This window comes from Ranitomeya variabilis, chromosome 4 (genome assembly GCF_051348905.1).
Source record: "Ranitomeya variabilis isolate aRanVar5 chromosome 4, aRanVar5.hap1, whole genome shotgun sequence".
Lineage (NCBI taxonomy): Eukaryota > Metazoa > Chordata > Amphibia > Anura > Dendrobatidae > Ranitomeya > Ranitomeya variabilis.
In genome coordinates, this window is record NC_135235.1 from 636,002,726 (window position 1) to 636,024,685 (window position 21,960).

Consider the following 21,960-nt stretch of genomic DNA (forward strand, 5'->3'; position numbering starts at 1 on the left):
ATGCGCCCAAACAGTCGTTTACCCGCACATATCGGGTATCAGCGTACTCAGGACAAATTGCACAACAACGTTTGTGGTCTAATTTCTTCTCTTACCCTTGGGAAAATAAAAAATTGGGGGTGAAAAGATAATTTTTGTGAAAAAATATGATTTTCTATTTTTACTGCTCTGCATTATAAACTTCTGTGAAGCACTTGGTGGGTCAAAGTGCTCACCACACATCTAGATAAGGTCCTTAGGGGGTCTACTTTCCAAAATGGTGTCACTTGTGGGGGTTTCAATGTTTAGGCACATCAGGGGCTCTCCAAACGCAACATGGCGTTCCATCTCAATTCCAGTGAATTTTGCATTGAAAAGTCAAATGGCGCTCTTCCCTTCCGAGCTCTGCGGTGCGCCCAAACAGTGGTTTACCCCCACATATGGAGTATCAGCGTACTCAGCACAAATTGTACAACAACTTTTGGGGTCCATTTTCACCTGTTACCCTTGGTAAAATAAAACCAATTGGAGCTGAAATAAATTTTGTGTAAAAAAAAAATTAAATGTTAATTTTTATTTAAACATTCTAAAAATTCCTGTGAAACACCTGAAGGGTTAATGAATTTCTTGAATGTGGTTTTGAGCACCTTGAGGGGTGCAGTTTTTAGAATGGTGTAAAATTGGGTATTTTCTATCATATAGACCCCTCAAAATGACTTCAAATGAGATGTGGTACCTAAAATTAAATGGTGTTGTAAAAATGAGAAATTGCTCGTCAACTTTTAACCCTTATAACTCCCTAACAAAAAAAAATTTTGGTTCCTAAATTGTGCTGAGGTAAAGTAGACATGAGGGAAATGTTACTTATTAAGTATTTTGTGTGACATATGTCTGTGATTTAAGGGCATAAAAATTCAAAGTTGGAAAAATGCGAAATTTTCAAAATTTTCACCAAATTTCCATTTTTTTCACAAATAAACGCAAGTTATATCAAAGAAATTTTACCACTATCATGAAGTACAATATGTCACGAGAAAACAGTGTCAGAATCGCCAAGATCCATTGAAGCGTTCCAGAGTTATAACCTCATAAAGGGACAGTGGTCAGAATTGTAAAAATTGGCCCGGTCATTAACGTGCAAACCACCCTTGGGGGTAAAGGGGTTAATAGGCGCGGGCGGATCGCGATTCCGCTCGCACCTTTTGCGGGCACGTCAGCTATTAAAACCAGCTGACATGTTGTGGCTTTGAAGTGGGCTCACCGCCAGAGCCCACCTCAAAGCAGGGAATACTGCCATCTGACCTACTATTCTACCAGCTGGCAGTAAGCGGTTAAGAAACAACAGTTTTTAGTCTACATTATGACGTCTGAGACACTACATACATGTGCATCGATGTCAGTAGCAAAAACAATTGTTCAAAAATGTTTTACAGACTTTCATTTGTAATCCGTGTTTTTAGAATTATAACAGAATATTATGTTTCGTATCATTTCTCAAAAACTTTACGTGATAAGAAAAATCTGAACTCATTTCAGAAATCAGCATGAAACAACCTATCTGGAACACTCAAAATAGTCCGAGGGAAAAAAACCTTTGTTATCTATGATTTATCTATCATCTATATTTCAGTGTGTAAACATTATTCTTTAATGGAGTATGTAAATGAAGAGGATGGACAAGAAATTACATCACAATTCCTTTTCTTAAATAATAGCTCTTTATTTAGCTTACAAAAACGCCTACAAATCCGCATGAAATCCGCATGGATTTTCTACTGCGTTTTTTGTCAAGAGATGCAAAATCTGTGCAGAAAATTCCACAGGCAAATCTGCAACGTGTGCACATACCCTTAACAGTATGGGTGTCTTGAAAACACTGATTCTGTTAACAAAGTAGCAGACAAGGTGCCCACAACCAGACAGGACCTTCTGACATTTGCCAGATGGCCAGTCCGGCCCTGACGAGAGGGCAATTGCATGGTGCCGTATCTCCTCTCTTGTCTCAGTCTACCACCCTACCCGTGCCCTCCGCTCCACTAATGACCTCAGGTTAGCATCCTCAATAATCAGAACCTCCCACTTCCGTCTCCAAGACTTTACACGTGCTGCGCCGATTCTTTGGAATGCACTACCTAGGTTAATACGATTAATCCCCAATCCCCACAGTTTTAAGCGTGTCCTAAAAATGCATTTGTTCAGATTGGCCTACCGCCTCAATGCATTAACCTAACGATCCCTGTGTGGCCCATTAAAACAAAAACAAAAAAACCACACAATCAGGTTCCTCTCATCATGTTCTCATACACTTTATGCAGTTAATAGCCTCTGTGTCTGTACTGTTACATACTTAGGCAGTTAACTGGTTCATGCAGCTTTACATGAACACCCGAGCCTCACACTATGGCTGGTCCAAATAACTAAAGCAATTGTTACCATCCACCTCTTGTGTCTCCCCTTTTCCTCATAGTTTGTAAGCTTGCGAGCAGGGCCCTCATTCCTCCTGGTATCTGTTTTGAACTGTGATTTCTGTTATGCTGTAATGTCTATTGTCTGCACAAGTCCCCTCTATAAGTTGTAAAGCGCTGCGGAATATGTTGGCGCTAAATAAAAATTATTATTATTATATGGTGCAGCCTGTGCCCAACAGTTTCTACCGTTTTCAGCCCTTTGGCTGCCTACTGATGCAGGAACCAGACTGGAACAGCCAGAGAGCTGGATGTGTCCTGAGTGCTGCACTTTTCACAGGTCTAATGTATACTGAGTACATGGATTTGAGTTACTGCAAATTACGTCCTTCTTGGCTAAAATATACTCTTCAAAATTGATGAGTATTTTAACCCCTTCGTAAAATATGTAGTGTCACGCCTCTGCCAGAGCCCATCCTATAGTGCAGCCCCTCAGTCCTTTCCTGTCCAGCTGCAGCCTCAGCAGTCACCACAGAAGAGCACACACCACAGCTTCACTGACTGAGGGAGGCTCCGCCTATTCCGGTGACATCTTCCCTCAAAAAATCAACTACATTCCAGACACTGTTGCTTTCTGTGTAGGAAGCGGCGACATGTAAGAGCTGAAGGGAGAAGTCTGCACTGGTGAGCGGTAATGGGGGAGCAGGGACTGTGTGATAGAGGGGACAGGACTCAGTCCTGGGGGCACCGGGACTCTGCACATTAGGGTACAGCCGGCTCCACATGTAAGAGCTGAAGGGAGAAGTCTGCACTGGTGAGTGGTAATGGGGGAGCAGGGACTGTGTGATAGAGGGGACAGGACTCAGTCCTGGGGGCACCGGGACTCTGCACATTAGGGTACAGCCGGCTCCACATGTAAGAGCTGAGGGGAGAAGTCTGCACTGGTGAGCGGTAATGGGGGAGCAGGGACTGTGTGATAGAGGGGACAGGACTCAGTCCTGGGGGGCACCGGGACTCTGCACATTAGGGTACAGCCGGCTCCACATGTAAGAGCTGGGGGAGAAGTCTGCACTGGTGAGCGGTAATGGGGGAGCAGGGACTGTGTGATAGGGGGGACAGGACTCAGTCCTGGGGGGCACCGGGACTCTGCACATTAGGGTACAGCCGGCTCCACATGTAAGAGCTGAGGGGAGAAGTCTGCACTGGTGAGCGGTAATGGGGGAGCAGGGACTGTGTGATAGGGGGGACAGGACTCAGTCCTGGGGGGCACCGGGACTCTGCACATTAGGGTACAGCCGGCTCCACATGTAAGAGCTGAAGGGAGAAGTCTGCACTGGTGAGCGGTAATGGGGGAGCAGGGACTGTGTGATAGGGGGGACAGGACTCAGTCCTGGGGGGCACCGGGACTCTGCACATTAGGGTACAGCCGGCTCCACATGTAAGAGCTGGGGGAGAAGTCTGCACTGGTGAGCGGTAATGGGGGAGCAGGGACTGTGTGATAGAGGGGACAGGACTCAGTCCTGGGGGGCACCGGGACTCTGCACATTAGGGTACAGCTGGCTCTGGAACTCTGGTCATAACTCTGGAACGCTTCAATGAATCCCACTGATTCGGAGATTTTTATTTTTTTTTCAGTGATGTATTGTACTTCATGATAGTGGTAAAATTTAACCGATACCCCATATGTGGTCAAAAACTACTTTTGAGGCACAGTGCAAAGCTCAGGAGGGAAGGAGCGTCCGATTACTTTGCAGATTTTGCTTCACTGGTTTTATGGTTTCATGTCACATTGGCAGAGCCCCTGAGGAACCAGAACAGCGGAACACCCCCTCTAATAAGTGACCCCATTTTACAAACTACACCTCTCAATTTATCTAGGTATGCAGTCATCCTATTGACACCACAGTTGTGTCACAGACTTTTATACTATTGGGCAGTTAGGCTATGTGCACACGTTGCGGATTAGGCTTAGTAATTTTTGGTGCGGATTCTGCATCTCTTGGTAGAATATGCAGGTGCGGATTTGAAGCGTTTTTTGTGTGGATTTACTGCAGATTTACTTCGTTTTTTACCCCTGCGGATTTCTATAATGGAATGGTACAAAAACGCTGCAGATCTGCAAAAAAGAAGTAACATACTACTTCTTTTAATCCGCCGCGTTTCCGCATGGAATTTTCCGCACCATTAGCACAGTGTTTTGTTTTTTTTTTGTTTTTTTTTCCTCATTGTACTTTACATTGTACTTTAAATCACTTGCGGATCTGCAGCGTTTCTGCACCGCAAAAAATGCTGCGGATCCGCAGGAAATCCGCAACGTGTGCACATACCCTTAATAAAAACATTTTTGCATTTTTACCACTAAGTTTGTGTTAGCCCCAAATTTTACATTTTCATACAGGGAAATAGGTAAAAATGGCACCATTCTGTTGAATGTAAAAAAAAATTGAAACCCTTTATATGGCTGTACAGTACTGCTTGATCACACGACGAGACTCTGGAGAATCGAAGCGCTATTTGCCTCCTGGAGCTCAGATTTTCCTAGAATAGTTTGCAGACTCCATATGCAGAGCCCTTAAGTGCTAGAGAAAAGTGGAATTCCCCCTAAAAATGTATCTACAGGTGTAGTGACATATTTGACTACATGAAAGTTTTCCTGAAAGAATGCAGTAGTGGATGTTGCTGAGTGAAAATTGCAAACTGCCATTGTAGTGACCAGTGCGTTGTAGTGACCAGTACATTATGACCAGCTCATGTTTCTGGAGACACGCACCAGTAAATTAGGCTGGTTCTCATCCGTGCACAAATGCCAAACGTGGGTGCTAAATGTAGAAGGGAGGAATCATTTGGATTTGTGAGCGCACAATTTGCTGAATTTCTTTTGGTTGGCAAGGAGCCATTTTGTTTGTCCAGAATCTTTGTACTAACAGTAACGTGGAAACCCCCTATATTTCCATTGACAGATGATGGGCCTTTTTTTGATTGAGTTAAAGTTTTTATTGGGAACATTTTTCATAATATTTAGGATCACATTTATCTGGCGCTCTGCACTGAGCACACATTTGGGGTTTCCATCTAAATTTCCGAGTGAAACCCCCAAGTGATCCATTCTCTATAGTGAGGCAGCAGAGTTACTCTGAACTCCCAACTGGCTACAACTGGGTAGGCTACAACTAGGTTGTTACTGCGGCCTGATGTCATTTATCTGCTGACACTGAATATTCCATTTGCCTCCTGATTAACTTGTATCATGGAAGGGAAACGCGTTGAGGCATTTTCTGCTTTGGATCCCAGATAAGCTATTTTTTATTATATGGTGCTATTTTGGGCATAGTGTAATACATGCTTTTTCTTTGGAGAACCTCCTTATGGGAAATATTATCAATATTATCAGGGTATTACCAGAACTGTATTTCCTTGCAATAAGTTATTTGATTTGGGTTTTCAATTTGCTATACAGAATAATAAAAAAAATTTTTTGTGACAGGACGTTACTGTATAGGGGTTTGCTTTGTTTACCTATGATAACCTGTATGACTTGCATATTACAATTTTCTGGTTAGCATGCATATTTTAAACTATACCAACATGAGACTCATGTACTGAGTATTAAAAGGCGATAACCCCGTCTGCAAAGTCATACCATGATTGGGGAGGGACTTGTAGCTCATGCATGGCACTATAATACTTTTTACCCTTACACCAGGTATTTTGTATTTAGGCTCGTTTCACACTTGCGTTTTGATCTGCAGCGTTTGTAAAAAAACGCATGTGGTGAAAAAACGCATGTAAACGCGTGCAAACCGCTGCGTTTTGACGCATTTACATGCGTTTTTTCCTTCGTTTGCGTTTTTGAAACGCATGCGGAGAAGTGTGTGACAGCTGCCAATCAACAAAATCAACTAGAAAACCCACTATTAATAGAATTAGCTAGGGTTAGGGTTAGGATCCCTAGGGGTAGGGTTAGTGTTAGGGGTAGGGTTAGGGTTAGGATCCCTAGGGTTAGGTTTAGGGGTAGGGTTAGTGTTAGGGGTAGGGTTAGGGTTTGGATCCCTAGGGTGTTATCATCCGGTGGTTAGGATCACAAAACTGACCTGATAGGTAAACCTGAATATTAGGACAAGCTCTGGGGATGTGGGAACTATACTGACCGCAACCCTGATCCTATCCACACACACTAAAGGCAGCCGTGGAGCGTTACCTAAAAACCTAGACGCCTCTTCACAGCCTGAGAAACTAGCTACCCCTAGAGAGAAAGCAAAGCCTCACTTGCCTCAGAGAAATGACCCCAAAGTTTAGACAGCCCCCCACAAATAATAACGGCGAGTTAAGGGGAAAGTACAAACGTAGAAATGAAACAGGTTTTAGCAAATGAGGCCCGCTAACACTAAATAGACAGAAGATAGCAAGGGATCTGTGCGGTCAGTACAAAATACTATCAAAAACTATCCACGCAGAAAATACAAGAACCCCCACACCGACTCACGATGTGAGGGGCGCACTCTGCACCCCAGAGCTATCAGCAAGCGAAAAATCACATATAAGCAAGCTGGACTGAACTCATCATATACTGAGAAACATTTTCAAGGAAACAATGAGCAAAAGGAACTAGCAAGACTTAGCTTCTCCAGAAGGAGACAGGTCACAAGGGAAGTCCAGGAGAGATCAGAACCAGTACTGAATACAACGACAGCAGGCAACAAGTAAAGGTCCAGGTGGAGTTAAATAGGAACCAGCATAGCAGGAAATGAGGCAGCTGAGCCCTGCTACAGACCCGCAGTATTGCTAAAGGCCACCAGAGGGAGCCCAGACGGAATTCACAACATTAGGGTTAGGGGTAGCTTTTTATTAGAAGAATGTCCTGGTCACCAGGTCACTGATAAGCCACCCCCACCATCAAGGTGATAAAGGGATCCAAACCCTACCCCTAACCCTAGGGATCCAAACAATAACCCTAACCCTAGGGATCCATAGGGATTGGCTATTATGTTGACCTGGAGACCAGGACATTCTTCTAATAAAAAGCTTTGTTCAATGTGGACACCCCAAGATATACGGTATTGCTATAGAGTACTAAAAATATAAACTCGGAGAGTATTCACTGTCATATTGTTAGGGGTAGGGTTAGGGTTTGGATCCCCAGGGGTATGGTTAGGGTTAGGATCCCTTTATCACCCTGATGGTGGGGGGTGGCTTATCAGGGTGTATTATTGTTTTCTTCTATAAAAACGCATGCGTTTAAAGCGCAAGCAAACGCATGTATGCAAAAACGCATGCGTTTCCATAGACATCAATGTATTTTTTGACGCAAATCAAACGCAAAAAATCGCCTCTGAAAACTACTACATGTTGCATTTCTGCAAAAGAACGCATGCAGCAAAAAAACGCATGCGTCGTTAAACGCGGCAAAACGCGTACAAAAAAAAGCATGCGTTTTTAACCCCTTTCTGACATTGGACGTACTATCCCGTCGAGGTGGGGTGGGCCCGTATGACCACCGACGGGATAGTACGTCAGCGATCGGCCGCGCTCACAGGGGGAGCGCGGCCGGGTGTCAGCTGACTATCGCAGCTGACATCCGGCACTATGTGCCAGGAGTGGTCACGGACCGCCCTCGGCATATTAACCCCCGGCACACTGCGATCAAATATGATTGCAGTGTACCGGCGGTACAGGGAAGCATCGCGCAGGGAGGGGGCTCCCCGCGTGCTTCCCTGAGACGATCGGTACAAGGGAATGTACTCACCTTGTACCGAGCGTCTCCTCCCTGCAGGCCCCGGATCCAAAATGGCCGCGGGGCTGCATCCGGGTCCTGCAGGGAGTACTTCCGGGTCAGGAGCAGGCTGCAGCGATGAGTGAGATCGCCGATCTCACAGAGTGCTATGCAAACTGTAAGATCGGCGATCTGTGATGTCCCCCCCCCCGGGACAAAGTTAAAAAAAAACAATTTCCACATGTGTAAAAAAATAAAAAATTCCTAAATAAAAAAATATATATATATATTTATCGTATAAAAGCGCCAAAACACAAAAAAATGATATAAATGAGATATCACTGTAATCGTACTGACCCGACAAATAAAACTGCTTTATCAATTTTACCAAACGCCTCCCCCAAAAGAAATTCATGAATAGCTGGTTTTTGGTCATTCTGCCTCACAAAAATCGGAATAAAAAGCGATCAAAAACTGTCACGTGTCCGAAAATGTTACCAATAAAAATGTCAACTCGTCCCGCAAAAAACAAGACCTAACATGACTCTGTGGACCAAAATATGGAAAAATTATAGGTCTCAAAATGTGGAGACGCAAAAACTTTTTTGCTATAAAAAAGCGTCTTTTAGTGTGTGACAGCTGCCAATCATAAAAATCCGATATAAAAAACGCTATAAAAGTAAATCAAACCCCCCTTCATCACCCCCTTAGTTAGGGAAAAATAATAAAATAAAAAAAATGTATTTATTTCCATTTTCCCATTAGGGCTAGTGTTAGGGTTGGGGCTAAAGTTAGGGTTAGGGTTGGGGCTAAAGTTAGGGTTAGGCTTGGGGCTAAAGTTAGGGTTAGGGTTTGGATTACATTTATGGTTGGGATTAGAATTAGGGGTGTGTCAGGGTTAGGGGTGTGGTTAGGGTTACCGTTGGGATTAGGGTTAGGGGTGTTGTTGGATTAGGGTTTCAGGTAGAATTGGGGAGTTTCCACTGTTCAGGCACATCAGGGGCTCTCCAAACGTGACATGGCGTCCGATCTCAATTCCAGCCAATTCTGCGTTGAAAAAGTAAAACAGTGCTCCTTCCCTTCCGGGCTCTCCCGTGCGCCCAAACAAAACAGGGGTTTATCCCAACATATAGGGTATAAGCATACTCGGGACAAATTGCACAACAACTATTGGGGTCCAAGTTCTCTTTTTATCCTTGGGAAAATAAAAATTTGGGGGGCTAAAAATCATTTTTGTGGGAAAAATAAGATTTTTTTATTTTCACGGCTCTGCGTTCTAAACTGTAGTGAAACACTTGGGGGTTCAAAGTTCTCACAACACATCTAGATAAGTTCCTTGGGAGGTCTAGTTTCCAATATGGGGTCACTTGTGGGGGGTTTGTACTGTTTGGGTACATCAGGGGCTCTGCAAATGCAACGTGACTCCTGCAGACCAATCCATCTAAGTCTGTATTCCAAATGGCGCTCCTTCCCTTCCGAGCTCTGCCATGCGCCCAAACAGTGGTTCCCCCCCACATATGGGGCATCAGGGTACTCGGGACAAATTGGACAACAACTTTTGGGGTCCAATTTATCCTGTTACCCTTGTGAAATTACAAAACTTGGGGCTAAAAAATCATTTTTGTGAGAAAAAAAAAAAAGAATTTTTATTTTCACGGCTCTGCGTTATAAACTGTAGTGAAACACTTGGGGGTTCAAAGCTCTCAAAACACATCTAGATAAGTTCCTTAGGGGGTCTACTTTCCAAAATGGTGTCACTGGTGGGGGGGTTTAATGTTTAGGCACATCAGGGGCTCTCCAAACGCAACATGACGTCCCATCTTCATTCCAGTCAATTTTGCATTGAAAAGTCAAATGGCGCTCCTTCCCTTCCGAGCTCTGCCATGCGCCCAAACAATGGTTTACCCCACATATGGGATATCAGCGTACTCAGGACAAATTGTACAACAACTTTGGGGGTCCATTTTCTCCTGTAACCCTTGGTAAAATAAAACAAATTGGAGCTGAAATAAATTTTGTGTGAAAAAAAGTTAAATGTTCATTTTTATTTAAACATTCCAAAAATTCCTGTGAAACACCTGAAGGGTTAATAAACTTCTTGAATGTGGTTTTGAGCACTTTGAGGGGTGCAGCAGTTTTTAGAATGGTGTCACACTTGGGTATTTTTTATCATATAGACCCCTCAATGTGGTCCCTAAAAAAAAAAATGGTGTTGTAAAAATGAGAAATTGCTGGTCAACTTTTAACCCTTAGAACGCCCTAACAAAAAAAAGTTTTGGTTCCAAAATCGTGCTGATGTAAAGTAGACATGTGGGAAATGTTACTTAAGTATTTTGCGTGACATATTTCTGTGATTTAAGGGCATAAAAATTCAAAGTTGGAAAATTGCAACATTTTCGCCAAATTTCCATTTTTTTCTCAAATAAACGCAAGTTATATCGAATAAATTTTACCACTAACATGAAGTACAATATGTCACGAGAAAACAATGTCAGAATCGCCAAGATCCATTGAAGCGTTCCAGAGTTATAACCTCATAAAGGGACAGTGGTCAGAATTGTAAAAATTGGCCTGGTCATTAACGTGCAAACCACCCTTGGGGGTGAAGGGGTTAATGTTAAACATAGGGGAAAAAAAGCATGCGTTTTTTTCGGTAAAAAACGCTGCAGATCAAAACGCAAGTGTGAAACCAGCCTTATATGTGGGGATGAAGCTTTTTAAATTACTTAATTGATCTTAAGCCATCTTCACCCCCTTTTCCTCACCCCCCCCCCTTACTATCCTCATCCTTTATATTTTGATAAAAAGTTGAAAGGGTGAGTGTTGAGGGGAAGCCGACATTGAGCGGAGACGCCATTTTGCGTACAAGTATAGGCTGTCAACCTCCGTGGCAAGGTAGGACAACCGACTAGGGATACCAGAAGGTGAGTTATGTGAATATTTGCCCTACCGTTAATCCCCATATCAATTTTTTGGCTTATTTCTGGTTATCGGTTGGATAAATATATAGAATGTGTATATTCTGATATATAGAGGGTATTGAATGCAGGGGTCCCAAATTGTCTACATTTTTGAATGGTTTATTGTACAGGTAACCCTATTTTAGGGCACCCTCCTTTGCGTTAATCAGATTGATTTTTACTACCCACCCCGTTTCTTTCCTCTTTCCTGATACCGCGGCACATATTTGAGCACTGGTTGCCATTGTAGGAGTTTTTCATTCGTTTTTCATTCCTTTAAGTTAATAGTGATTTTTTGATAGTCAGGGTCTTCCAGAGAAGATCTAGGGTGAGCCGACGGTGAGCAAGGGCACCACTTTGCGTCTAAGTTAGAGTGCCAACCTCTGCAGCAAGAAGGGGTGTAATAGGGGACATTAAGGACACGAAGGGTAGTTTGGTAATCTTTACCACTATCAATTGTATTGGACAATCTTGCCGGTTGAAGGTGTAAAATTAGTATATGTTTGCTGTGTTTGTTTTAAGGGATCAAATTAAAAAAATTTTTTTAGGTATTAGATTTAATGTGAGTCTTAAGAACTCCGGCTGGCCTCTGTTCAGCTTTGTCCTTCTTTTCAGAGGTGCACAAAACTGTGGTCGAATGCACTTTTATGCACACCTGAAAAGACAGACCCCCACCATATTATAGGCCTGACGTCCACAATGACTCCATCCTGCAACCTTACCTTTAATGTGCCTGTTGAATGTTTGCTAAATTCACTTGTTGCGTTGTATTACTTACTGCTGTACATCCATGCTGGGGTCACAGGAGATATTATTGTGGTCAAGGTGTTGGAGCATATGGTTGGGGCCAGGCTCAGTGCCTTTGATCATGTAACCTCCCCTGGGGTGTTGGCCAATTGCTAATTTATCCTAAATAAGGACCAGCAATCCCTCTCACCTGATCCTTTACTCAGTCCTATAAATTCAGTAGCATCTTAAGGGGGGCATGCTTGTGGGGTCAGGCACGCGCATCCCTGTAGCTAAGCATACAGACGCCGCAGTTATTTCAACGGCAGTTAGATACATAAAGTGGGGTCCTGTCTCCTGCCATGACTGTCTCTTTTGGGTATGTCTTCTGAGTAAGCACTTATTTACTTGGACCTAGCTTTTCTATTAACCCTTCTTACTCCATCATGTTTACATGTGCCCTTACAGTGTTTGCTCCACTCATCCTCTCTCTCCTTCGATATCACAAACCCCAGCACTCTCTAACCTAGTAATCATCTCCCCTTCCCTCTTTCCTCCCCACCTGTCCTCCTCTGCTGACCTGCTCCTCAACCTCAAACTGTCCTAAGAAAACCTAAACAAGTCGGCCACTCTCTTTCTCCCACCTGCTCTCTCTCTCTCTCTCTCTCTCTCTGCTTCTCCTCACTGCTGGAGGCATATCTCCCATCCCTGGACCCCCACATCTCATACCTCCCATTACTACTCCCTCCTATCGCTCCCTATCCAACATGAACTACCGCAATCTTTCCAACATAAAACCTGTGCCCCTAACGCCCACCCCCCTGCTCCCTCTCTCTGGAGCACTCTGGAATGCCCGCTCAATCTGCAATAAGCTTCATGTGATTCACGACCTTTTTCTCTCCCGCAATCCTGTCTTCCTTGGCCTCACAGAAACATGGCTAACACCCTCTGACACCGCCCCCCCTGCTGCGCTGTGTTACGGAGGCCTCCGCTTCACCCACACTCCTCGACCCAACAACAAACATGGTGGAGGAGTGGGTCTTCTTCTTTCCTCAAACTGCACCTTTAACCCAATCCCGCCTCTTCCCTCCCTTATCCTCCCCTCTTTTGAAGTCCATTCTGTCCGCATCTACTCTCCCTCCAAGTGGCCGTCATATACCAACCTCCAGGCCCGGCCACTGCCTTTATTGACCAATTCTCCACCTGGCTTCACTTTCTCTCTGCTGACATTCCCACCATCATCATGGGTGACTTCAACATCCCCATTGATACCCTTCAGTCAACAGCCTCCAAACATCTGTCCCTTACCTACTCCTTTGGACTTACTCAACGCTCCTCCGCAGCCACCCACACAGACGGGCATACACTAGACCTGGTATTCACCCGTCTCTGCTCTCTATCTAACTTCACCACCTCCCCTCTCCCTCTATCCGAACACCATCTGCTCACCTTCTCATCCCTGTCCTCCTCACCGGTCATCCATGTCCAGCAACGTGCACCCCCGCAGAAACCTTGCACACCTAGACACCCACACACTCTGACTCCATCCTACCACTGGCATCTATATCTTCAGTCCACGACACAGACACTGCCACTGCTTCCTACAATGTCACTCTCGCATCAGCTATTGACACGGTTGCCCCTCTCGTCCATGGTATCAATAGACAACCTTGGCACAATAACACCACTAAAAAGCTCCGGCAAGTGTCCAGGGTTGCGGAGCGGCGTTGGAAGAAAACACACTCGCAAGATGACTTCACTGTATTCAAACAAGCAACTCTCGCTTTTAAATCTGCTCTCACCTCTGCTAAACAGGCCTACTTCACAACCCTCATATCTTCCGTATCCTACAACCCCAAACAGTTATTCAAATCCTTTAACTCCCTCCTCCGCCCCCACTGCCCCCTCCAACCTCCCTCATCTCTGCTGAGAACTTTGCAACACACTTTAAAAATAAGATCGACCAGACAAGGCAAGTCTTCATTGTTCAACCACCACAACCCCTCTGTATACCACACCAATGCCCAAACCCCATAACATCCCTATCCAACATCACTGAAGGGGGGCTTAACTGTCTCCTTTCCAAATCGCACCTCACCACCTGTGCGCTCGACCCCATCCCATCCCACCTCCTCCCCAACCTCACCACCACACTGATCCCATCCCTAACCCACCTGTTCAACCTATCACTAACTTCTGGCACCTTCCCTTCTGCGTTAAAACATGCCACAATCACACCTATCCTTAAAAAGCCAACCCTCGATCCTACTGCTATGTCCAGCTATCGCCCAATATCGCTGCTCCCATTCGCTTCCAAACTCCTGGAGCAGCACGTCCACGCTGAACTTTCCTCCCACCTCTCATCTAACTTGTTGTTCGACAATCTACAATCTGGTTTCCACCCCCATCACTCAACTGAGACTGCCCTGACCAAAATCACTAACGACCTACTTACAGCCAAAGCTACTGGACAATACTCTGTACTCCTCCTTCTAGACCTGTCCTCTGCTTTTGACACAGTTGACCACTGCCTCCTACTACAGATCCTCTCCTCCTTTGGCATCAAAGACCTCGCCCTATCCTGGATCACCTCGTACCTTTCCAACCGCACTTTCAGCGTCTCCTGTTATGATCCGGTGGCTTTGGAGCCGCATGAGACTTTCTCAGGAGAAGTGGAATCTATACTGACCGCAGACCCTGAACTGACACCGCAACTAGAAGTAGCCGTGGGGTGTGCCTAACAAAACCCTAGACACCTCGACACAGCCGGAGGACTAAATATCCCTATAGATAGAAATAGGAATACTATCTTGCCTCAGAGCAGAACCCCAAAGAATAGGCAGCCCCCCACAAATATTGACTGTGAATAGGAGAGGAAAGACACAGGCGGAAAACAGATTTCAGCAAAAGAGGCCACTCTAGCTAGACAGGGAAAGATAGGACAGAATACTAAGCGGTCAGTAATAAAACTCTAAAAAATATCCACAGCAGAAAATACAAAAAGATCCACCATCTAACTAAAGACATGGAATGTATATCTGCAACTCCTGAGAATCCAGCAAGACTAAGAAAATACTGATACAATCTAAGCTGGACAAAAAAACACTGAATAGCACTAAATTGTTAAGCACACAGCATGTGTGCCACAAGAAGCAGACACTTATCTTTGCAGATAAGGCAGGAAGGAACCAGGCAAGGACAAAACCTCCAAAAACAATGGACAACTGGCAAGGAACAATGAATCCTGCAAGCCTAAATACCCCAGTCAGAACTGCAATTAGCAGAAACACCTGACCAGGACTGCAACTCAGGGACAACTGCATTACCACCTACAACCACCGGAGGGAGCCCAAAAGCAGAATTCACAACAGTCTCCCACTCCCACACTACCTCTTTCATCCCACCCTCTCTCTGTTGGAGTCCCCCAAGACTCTGTTCTAGGACCCCTACTCTTCTCAATCTATACACTTGGCTTGGGACAACTCATAAAGTCCCATGGATTGCAGTACCACCTCTATGCTGATGACACTCAGATCTACCTCTCTGGCCCAGACGTCACCGCTCTGCTGTCCAGAATCCCAGAGTGCCTATCAGCCATATCCTCCTTCTTCTCCTCTCGCATCCTCAAACTCAATGTGGACAAATCTGAACTCATCATCTTTCCTCCATCCCACAGATCTTCCTTACCTGACCTATCTATCGCAATCAATGACATCATGCTTTCCCCCGTACCGGAAGTCCGCTGCCTCGGAGTAACCTTCGACTCTGCCCTGTCCTTCAAACCGCACATCCAAGCTCTTTCCACCTCCTGTCACCTCCAGCTCAAAAATATCTCCAGAATCCGTCCTTTCCTCAACCTTCAATCTACTAAAATGCTTGTGCATGCCCTCATCATCTCCCGCCTTGACTACTGCAACATCCTTTTCTGCGGCCTCCCTGCTAACACCCTTGCACCTCTCCAGTCCATCCTTAACTCTGCTGCCCGACTAATCCATCTCTCTCCTCGCTACTCCTCTGCTTCCCCCCTCTGCAAATCTCTTCACTGGCTCCCATTCCCTCAGTGTATCCAGTTCAAATTACCAATACTGACCTACAAAGCCATCCATAACCTGTCTCCTCCATATATCTCTGACCTAATCTCCCGATATCTTCCCTCACGTAATCTCCGGTCCTCCCAAGACGTCCTTCTCTCCTCCACACTTATTCGCTCCTCTTCCAATCGCCTCCAAGATTTCTCCCGAATATCCCCCATCCTCTGGAATTCTCTGCCCCAACACGTCCGGTTATCCACCACATTCGGATCCTTTAGACGGAACCTGAAAACTCATCTCTTCAGGAAAGCCTACAGCCTGCTCTGACCCCGCTGCCTCCTCATCACTACCGAAGCTACCGCCTCACCAACACCGGAGCTCCTGCACCCCCAACCTACTGTCTCCTTCCCCATAATCCTGCAGAATGTAAGCCCGCAAGGGCAGGGTCCTCGCCCCTCTATCAGTCTGTCATTGTTAGTTTGTTTACTGTAAGTGATATCTGTAACTTGTATGTAACCCCTTCTCATGTACAGCACCATGGAATCAATGGTGCTATATAAATAAATAATAATAATAGAGAATCTCCCTCCGGGGGTTCCGTCTGAATTCCGTATTTCAGAGATTTCACGAAACCCCGGTGTAAGCGAAGAGTGCAGGATAAATATGCGCTGAGCCTTACTGCGATCTTTGGGAGGCAGAATGAAAAAAATCAACAGCATATGAAGAATTTGTTTTTATTTTTTATGCCGTTCCTTGTTCGTATAAGTGATTAGATGACTTTATTCTTTGGATCGGTGCGATTACAGTGACAGTAGATTTAAGTCGATTTTTAGGTTTGATTACTGTCATACACGAAAAGACGCTTTTATTGCGCATTGCCATATTTAGACAGCAATAATCTTTCCATATTTCAGCCGACAGTCATGTGAGGGCTTGTTTTTTGCAGGCCGAAATGACATTTTCAGGCACATGTCTTTTATTGATCGCTTTCTATTCTGAGTTTTGTGATGTAGAATAAACAAAAAAACAGCAATTCGGGAAGTGTTTTTTTATGTTTGTGCTTTTTTTTCAATACCGTTCCATGTGTGGTAAAATTAATAAGGTAGCATTATTTTTTGTCAGTACAATTACAGAGATACCACATTTATATATTTTATGTTTTGGCGCTTTTACACAATACAAACTGTTTTATAAAAAAAGATTATTTTTGCATCACTTTATTCTGAGAGCTAACTTTTTTTATTTTTCCGCTGAAAGAGCTTCATGGGGGATTGTTTTTTGCGGGAAAAGATGACCTTTTCAGCTATTCCATTTCTATTTACATTGGTCTTTTTGATCTTGTTTCATTGCACTTTTTGTTCGGCAGTATGATGATAAAGCATAGTTTTTTTGCCTTGTGTCTTTTTGTTTGTTTTCTTTTTACGGCGTTCACTGAAAGGGGTTACCTAGTGGGACCGTTTTATAGGTCGGGTTATTCCGGGCGTGGCGATTCCAAATATATACTTTTTTTTTTTTTTTTTTTTTTTTTTTTTTAAATCTATTTATTGGAATAATATTTTCTATTTTTTTTTGTTCTTTATTTTATCACTAAACAGAAGAACATCCAACTCAACGAACTTGGGAACAAACTTCTTTCTTTATTCACTGAAAGTGCTCAGCAGAAGATACAGAATCAGCGATGCATGTTACATGGTGTGCGACATCGATGCGTTTCCGGTGACTGCCCACCCATAATCATGAACAATTTTTTAAATATTTTTACACTTTGTAATAACTTTGTTTTTAAAAATTTTTTACATTGTCCCAGGATGTAACATCACTATATAGTAGCAGATTGCTGATCTGATACTCTACAATGCTTCTACACTGCAGAACATCAGAGCAGTGTCTGACAGGCAGGGGTGGAGGGGGAGTGTCAGCTCCTGCTCTTAGCAGGTACTCACATGCCACCTTCCCTGAAGGACTCCTCGGTCATCTTGTGGCCAGGGGTCTCCAAGGAGGCCATCAGCACAATGCGATCGCATCGCGTCTTTTTGATGGAATAACTTAGGGAGCCCACTCCCTGTGCGATGCTCCTCGATGTCACTGATGACCGTGGTATCAGAGGGATTAAATGTCCAGGATCGGTGCTAGCACTAATCGTAGGCATTGCTGGAGGATGTCAGCTTTCGCATAGAGCGGACACCCCCAGCCAATCGCCGACGTGCTCAGCATGAGCCTATGCGATCGCTGCGCCATATATACTTCTCTTTGCTGGAACACAGTACCTGCAGAGCCGTATATGTACAGCGCATGTCGGGAATGGGTTAATTGAAAAAAAAAAACTGTCTCCCACAATAACCCAATTTTACCCATTTATTAACCGGAGAATAAAAAATCAAAGTAATTATTACCTGTCTGTTGATGATCCATACTGCTGATGTCCCATGACGATCCAGATGGTTTGGTGAGCGGTCAGATGAGTGATGTGACCTCACGCTGAGCGTGAGGACCTTGCTGGGTGTAACCGCTGGTTACATCATTAAGGTTACCACCGGTCACTCCACTCCGTGTTTTTTATTTATTTAAACAATAAATACAAGTACAAAAAATAAGCACGCTAAACACTGTGACATCCCCGCCCTCATCATGGGAGACTTTAACATCCCCCTCTCCCAATCTGCCTCTCCTCTTCTTTCTCTACCTTCTTCATTCGGCCTCTCACAGTTTGCTAATTCTCCTACGCATGAGGACAGGAATACTCTAGACCTGGTTTTCTCCCGTCCCGGCTCACTGCACGACTTTACTAACTCCCCTCTCGGACCACAACCTTCTTTCCTTCTCTGTCAAGAATTGTCTCCTCACCCAGGACACCCCCACTTACCACACTTATCGGAATACACGTACCAGTAATACCCAGCTGCTTATGGACAATCTCCACACCTCTTTAGCCCCCATCTCCTCCCTCTCCTGTCCAGATTTAGCATTGTCACACTTCAATAATACACTGAAGAATGCCCTAGATGAAGTAGCACCATCTACACGCAGAAAGACCTGACACAGACAACGGCAGCCCTGGCGCACTATGCAAACACGCTTTCTTCAGCGTTGCTCAAGGTGTGCAGAGTGGCAGTGGAGAAAATCTCTCTTAGCAGAAGACTTCATCCACTATAAGTTCATGCTCAAAACCTATAACTCTGCCCTTCATCTGGCCAAACAATCCTACTTCACCACCCTCATCACCTCACTATCCAACAACCCAAAACGACTTTTTGAAACCTTAAACTCCCTCCTGAAACCTAAAGTACAGGCCCCCATCACCAACCTCAGCGGTGAGGATCTGGCCACTTATTTCCTAGAAAAAATCAACCACATCCATCAGGATATCTCAGCCCAATCTCCTCACTGCCTGGATCCCCTTCCCTGCCGCACCTCAAGCTCACTAGACATCTTTGAGCCTGTTTCAGAGGAAGAAGTTTCCAAGCTCCTCGCTTCTGCTCGGCCTACAACCTGCAACAGTGACCCCATTCCTTCACATCTCCTGCAGTCTCTCACCAGTGGTCACCACACACCTGACTAAAATATTTAACCTCCCTCTTTCTTCGGGTATCTTTTCCTCCTCATTTAAACATGCAATCATAACCCCTTTACTTAATAAGCCAGCCCTGGACCAGAACTGCACTGCTAACTACAGACCTGTCTCTAACCTTTCTTTCATCCCTAAACTCCTGGAACGATTGGTCCACTCCCGTCTAATCAGCTATCTCTCGGATAACTCTCTTCTCGACCCCTTACAGTCTGGTTTCCGCTCTTTACACTCCACTGAAACTGCCCTCACTAAAGTCACTAATGATCTAATAACCGCTAAATCCAAAGATCATTGCTCCCTGCTGATTCTCCTAGATCTCTCTGCCACATTTGACACTGGATCACCAGCTCTTGCTCACTATCCTCAGCTCCATAGGCCTCAAGGACACAGCTCTCTCCTGGTTCTCCTCCTACCTCTCTGATCGCTCCTTCACTGTATCTTTTGCCGGCTCCTCTTCCTTTTACTATCGGGGTTCCGCAGGGCTCAGTCCTAGGCCCCCTCCTCTTCTCTCTATACACTGCCCCTATTGGACAAACAATCAGCAGATTTGGGTTCCAGTATCATCTCTATGCTGACAACACCCAATTATACCCTTACATCACCCCTACCCTAATTCAAAATACCAAGGATTGCCTGTCTGCTGTCTCTAACATCATGTTCTCCCTCTATATGAAACTAAATATCTCCAAAACGGAACTTCTTGTGTTTCTCCCTTCTACTAACCTCACTCTACCCAACATCGAAATTACCCTGGAGGGTTCAGCCATAACTCCCTAGCAGCATGCCCGCTGTCTTGGGGTCATATTCGACACCGAACTTTCCTTTACTCCCTATATCCAATCACTCACTCGCTCTTGTCACCTGCATCTTAAAAACATCTCCAGAATCCGACATTTTCTCACCTTTGAAACTGCTAAGACTCTTACTGTCGCTCTTATTCATTCTCGTCTGGACTACTGCAACTCTCTTCTGATCGGTCTCCCTCTTACCAAACTTTCTCCTCTCCAATCCATCTTGAATGCGGCAGCCAGGGTCATATTTCTGTCCTGCCGCTTCACCAATGCCTCCATCTTGTGCCAGTCATTACACTGGCTACCCATTTGCTACAGGGTCCAGTATAAACTCATCTCTCTCACCCACAAAGCTCTCCACAGCTCTGCACCCCCTTATGTCTCATCTCTATCGCCCTACACGTGCCCTCCTTTCTACAAATGACCTAAGACTAACATCCCCCGTAATCTGAACCCCGCACTTCCATCTACAAGACTTCTCTCGTGCTGCGCCAGCTCTCTGGAATGCACTTCCCCAGACGATCAGACTGATACCTAGCCCCGACTTTTTCAAGCGTGCTTTGAAAACCCATCTCTTCAAACAAGCCTACCACATCAACTACCGTACTCAGTAAACTAACTTTGCCCTGTTACCTCCCTCCAAATATTATTCTGAATCTGCACCCTACTATTCATCTGTCTCCACACCCTCCATGCACATAAGTGCACTTGATACTTGACTATTGCACTTAAACACACAGGCTGATGACCGGATCATGCAGCTTTATATGAAAATCCCTATTTATTATAATTGCCAGACCTGAAATAACGAGTACTTTTCACCTATTGTTTCCTCCCATTTCCTTGTAGATTGTAAGCTTGCAAGCGGTGACCTCACCCCTAATGTCACTGTTTAAATTGTCTAAACTTGTATTGAATTTATTGTCTGTACATGTCCCTGCTTAATTGTAAAGTGCTGCGGAATATGTTGGTGCAATATAAATAATAATAATTATTATTATATCACACTTACTATCTATCTACCTATCTATGGTGTTCCTCATCGCTATGTACCTGTATCTTTGAACATCTTTAATACATTAAACTCTTTAATTTCTATGCTGCATTTCATTCCATATGTGTCACTCTGACAAATGGATGTCATATTTATGTCACATATGTACACATTGATGGGAAATGGACCGCAGATCACACCAGTTTTGTTTTTTTACAGTACACGAATCACCAGGATATGTGAAGGCGGATCATTATGATGTTACATCGTCATCTTCTCCCCATTCAAGTCTCTACAATATTGGATCCTCTCAGTGGAGATCTTCTATATAAGAGAATTCTCCTGAGTGACCCTACAAGGATGGATAGGGACAGGGACAAGATGGCGGAGAGGATATTACACCTCACCCTAGAGATCATCTTCCGGCTTACTGGAGAGGTGAGAGGTTCTGATGATGTCACATTACATCATTCTTATCTCTCTGAATAACATGGACAGAACTGGAGAGGTGAGGACTCTGGCAATGTCTGTAGTGAGGTTTATTAATGTGTCTCTCCATAACCAGGATTACACAGTAGTGAAGAAAACCTCTAGGGAGCGCTGTCAGATCCCTGTGTCTGACGGATGGGGAAGACCCCTGATTCCAATCACGGGGCCTCCACCTCATGCCCTGATACATGAGGATATCAATGAGCAGAATCTCCTAGAACTGGCCTACAAGATCATTAAGCTGCTGACTGGAGAGGTAACACTGCTGGGTCATTATACAGTAATGCTATGAAGGGATCGGGGGGAT

At 44.6% G+C, this 21,960-nt stretch overlaps 1 protein-coding gene across 3 annotated transcripts in view; it reads left to right on the forward strand.

Moving 5' to 3' along the window:
- Nucleotides 1-2,889: 2,889 nt before the first annotated feature.
- The window catches only part of LOC143767217 (uncharacterized), a 65,483-nt gene continuing 46,412 nt past the window's right edge, over nt 2,890-21,960 (forward strand). Inside the window, exons 1-3 of one of the 3 annotated variants that reach the window (XM_077255365.1) lie at nt 2,890-3,068; nt 21,384-21,602; nt 21,730-21,909. In XM_077255365.1, coding sequence (XP_077111480.1) covers nt 21,420-21,602; nt 21,730-21,909 — 363 coding nt within the window. In that variant the 5' untranslated portion in view covers nt 2,890-3,068; nt 21,384-21,419. The remainder of the gene's footprint in view (nt 3,069-21,383; nt 21,603-21,729; nt 21,910-21,960) is intronic. The other 2 variants (XM_077255366.1, XM_077255367.1) reach the window with 2 other exon arrangements.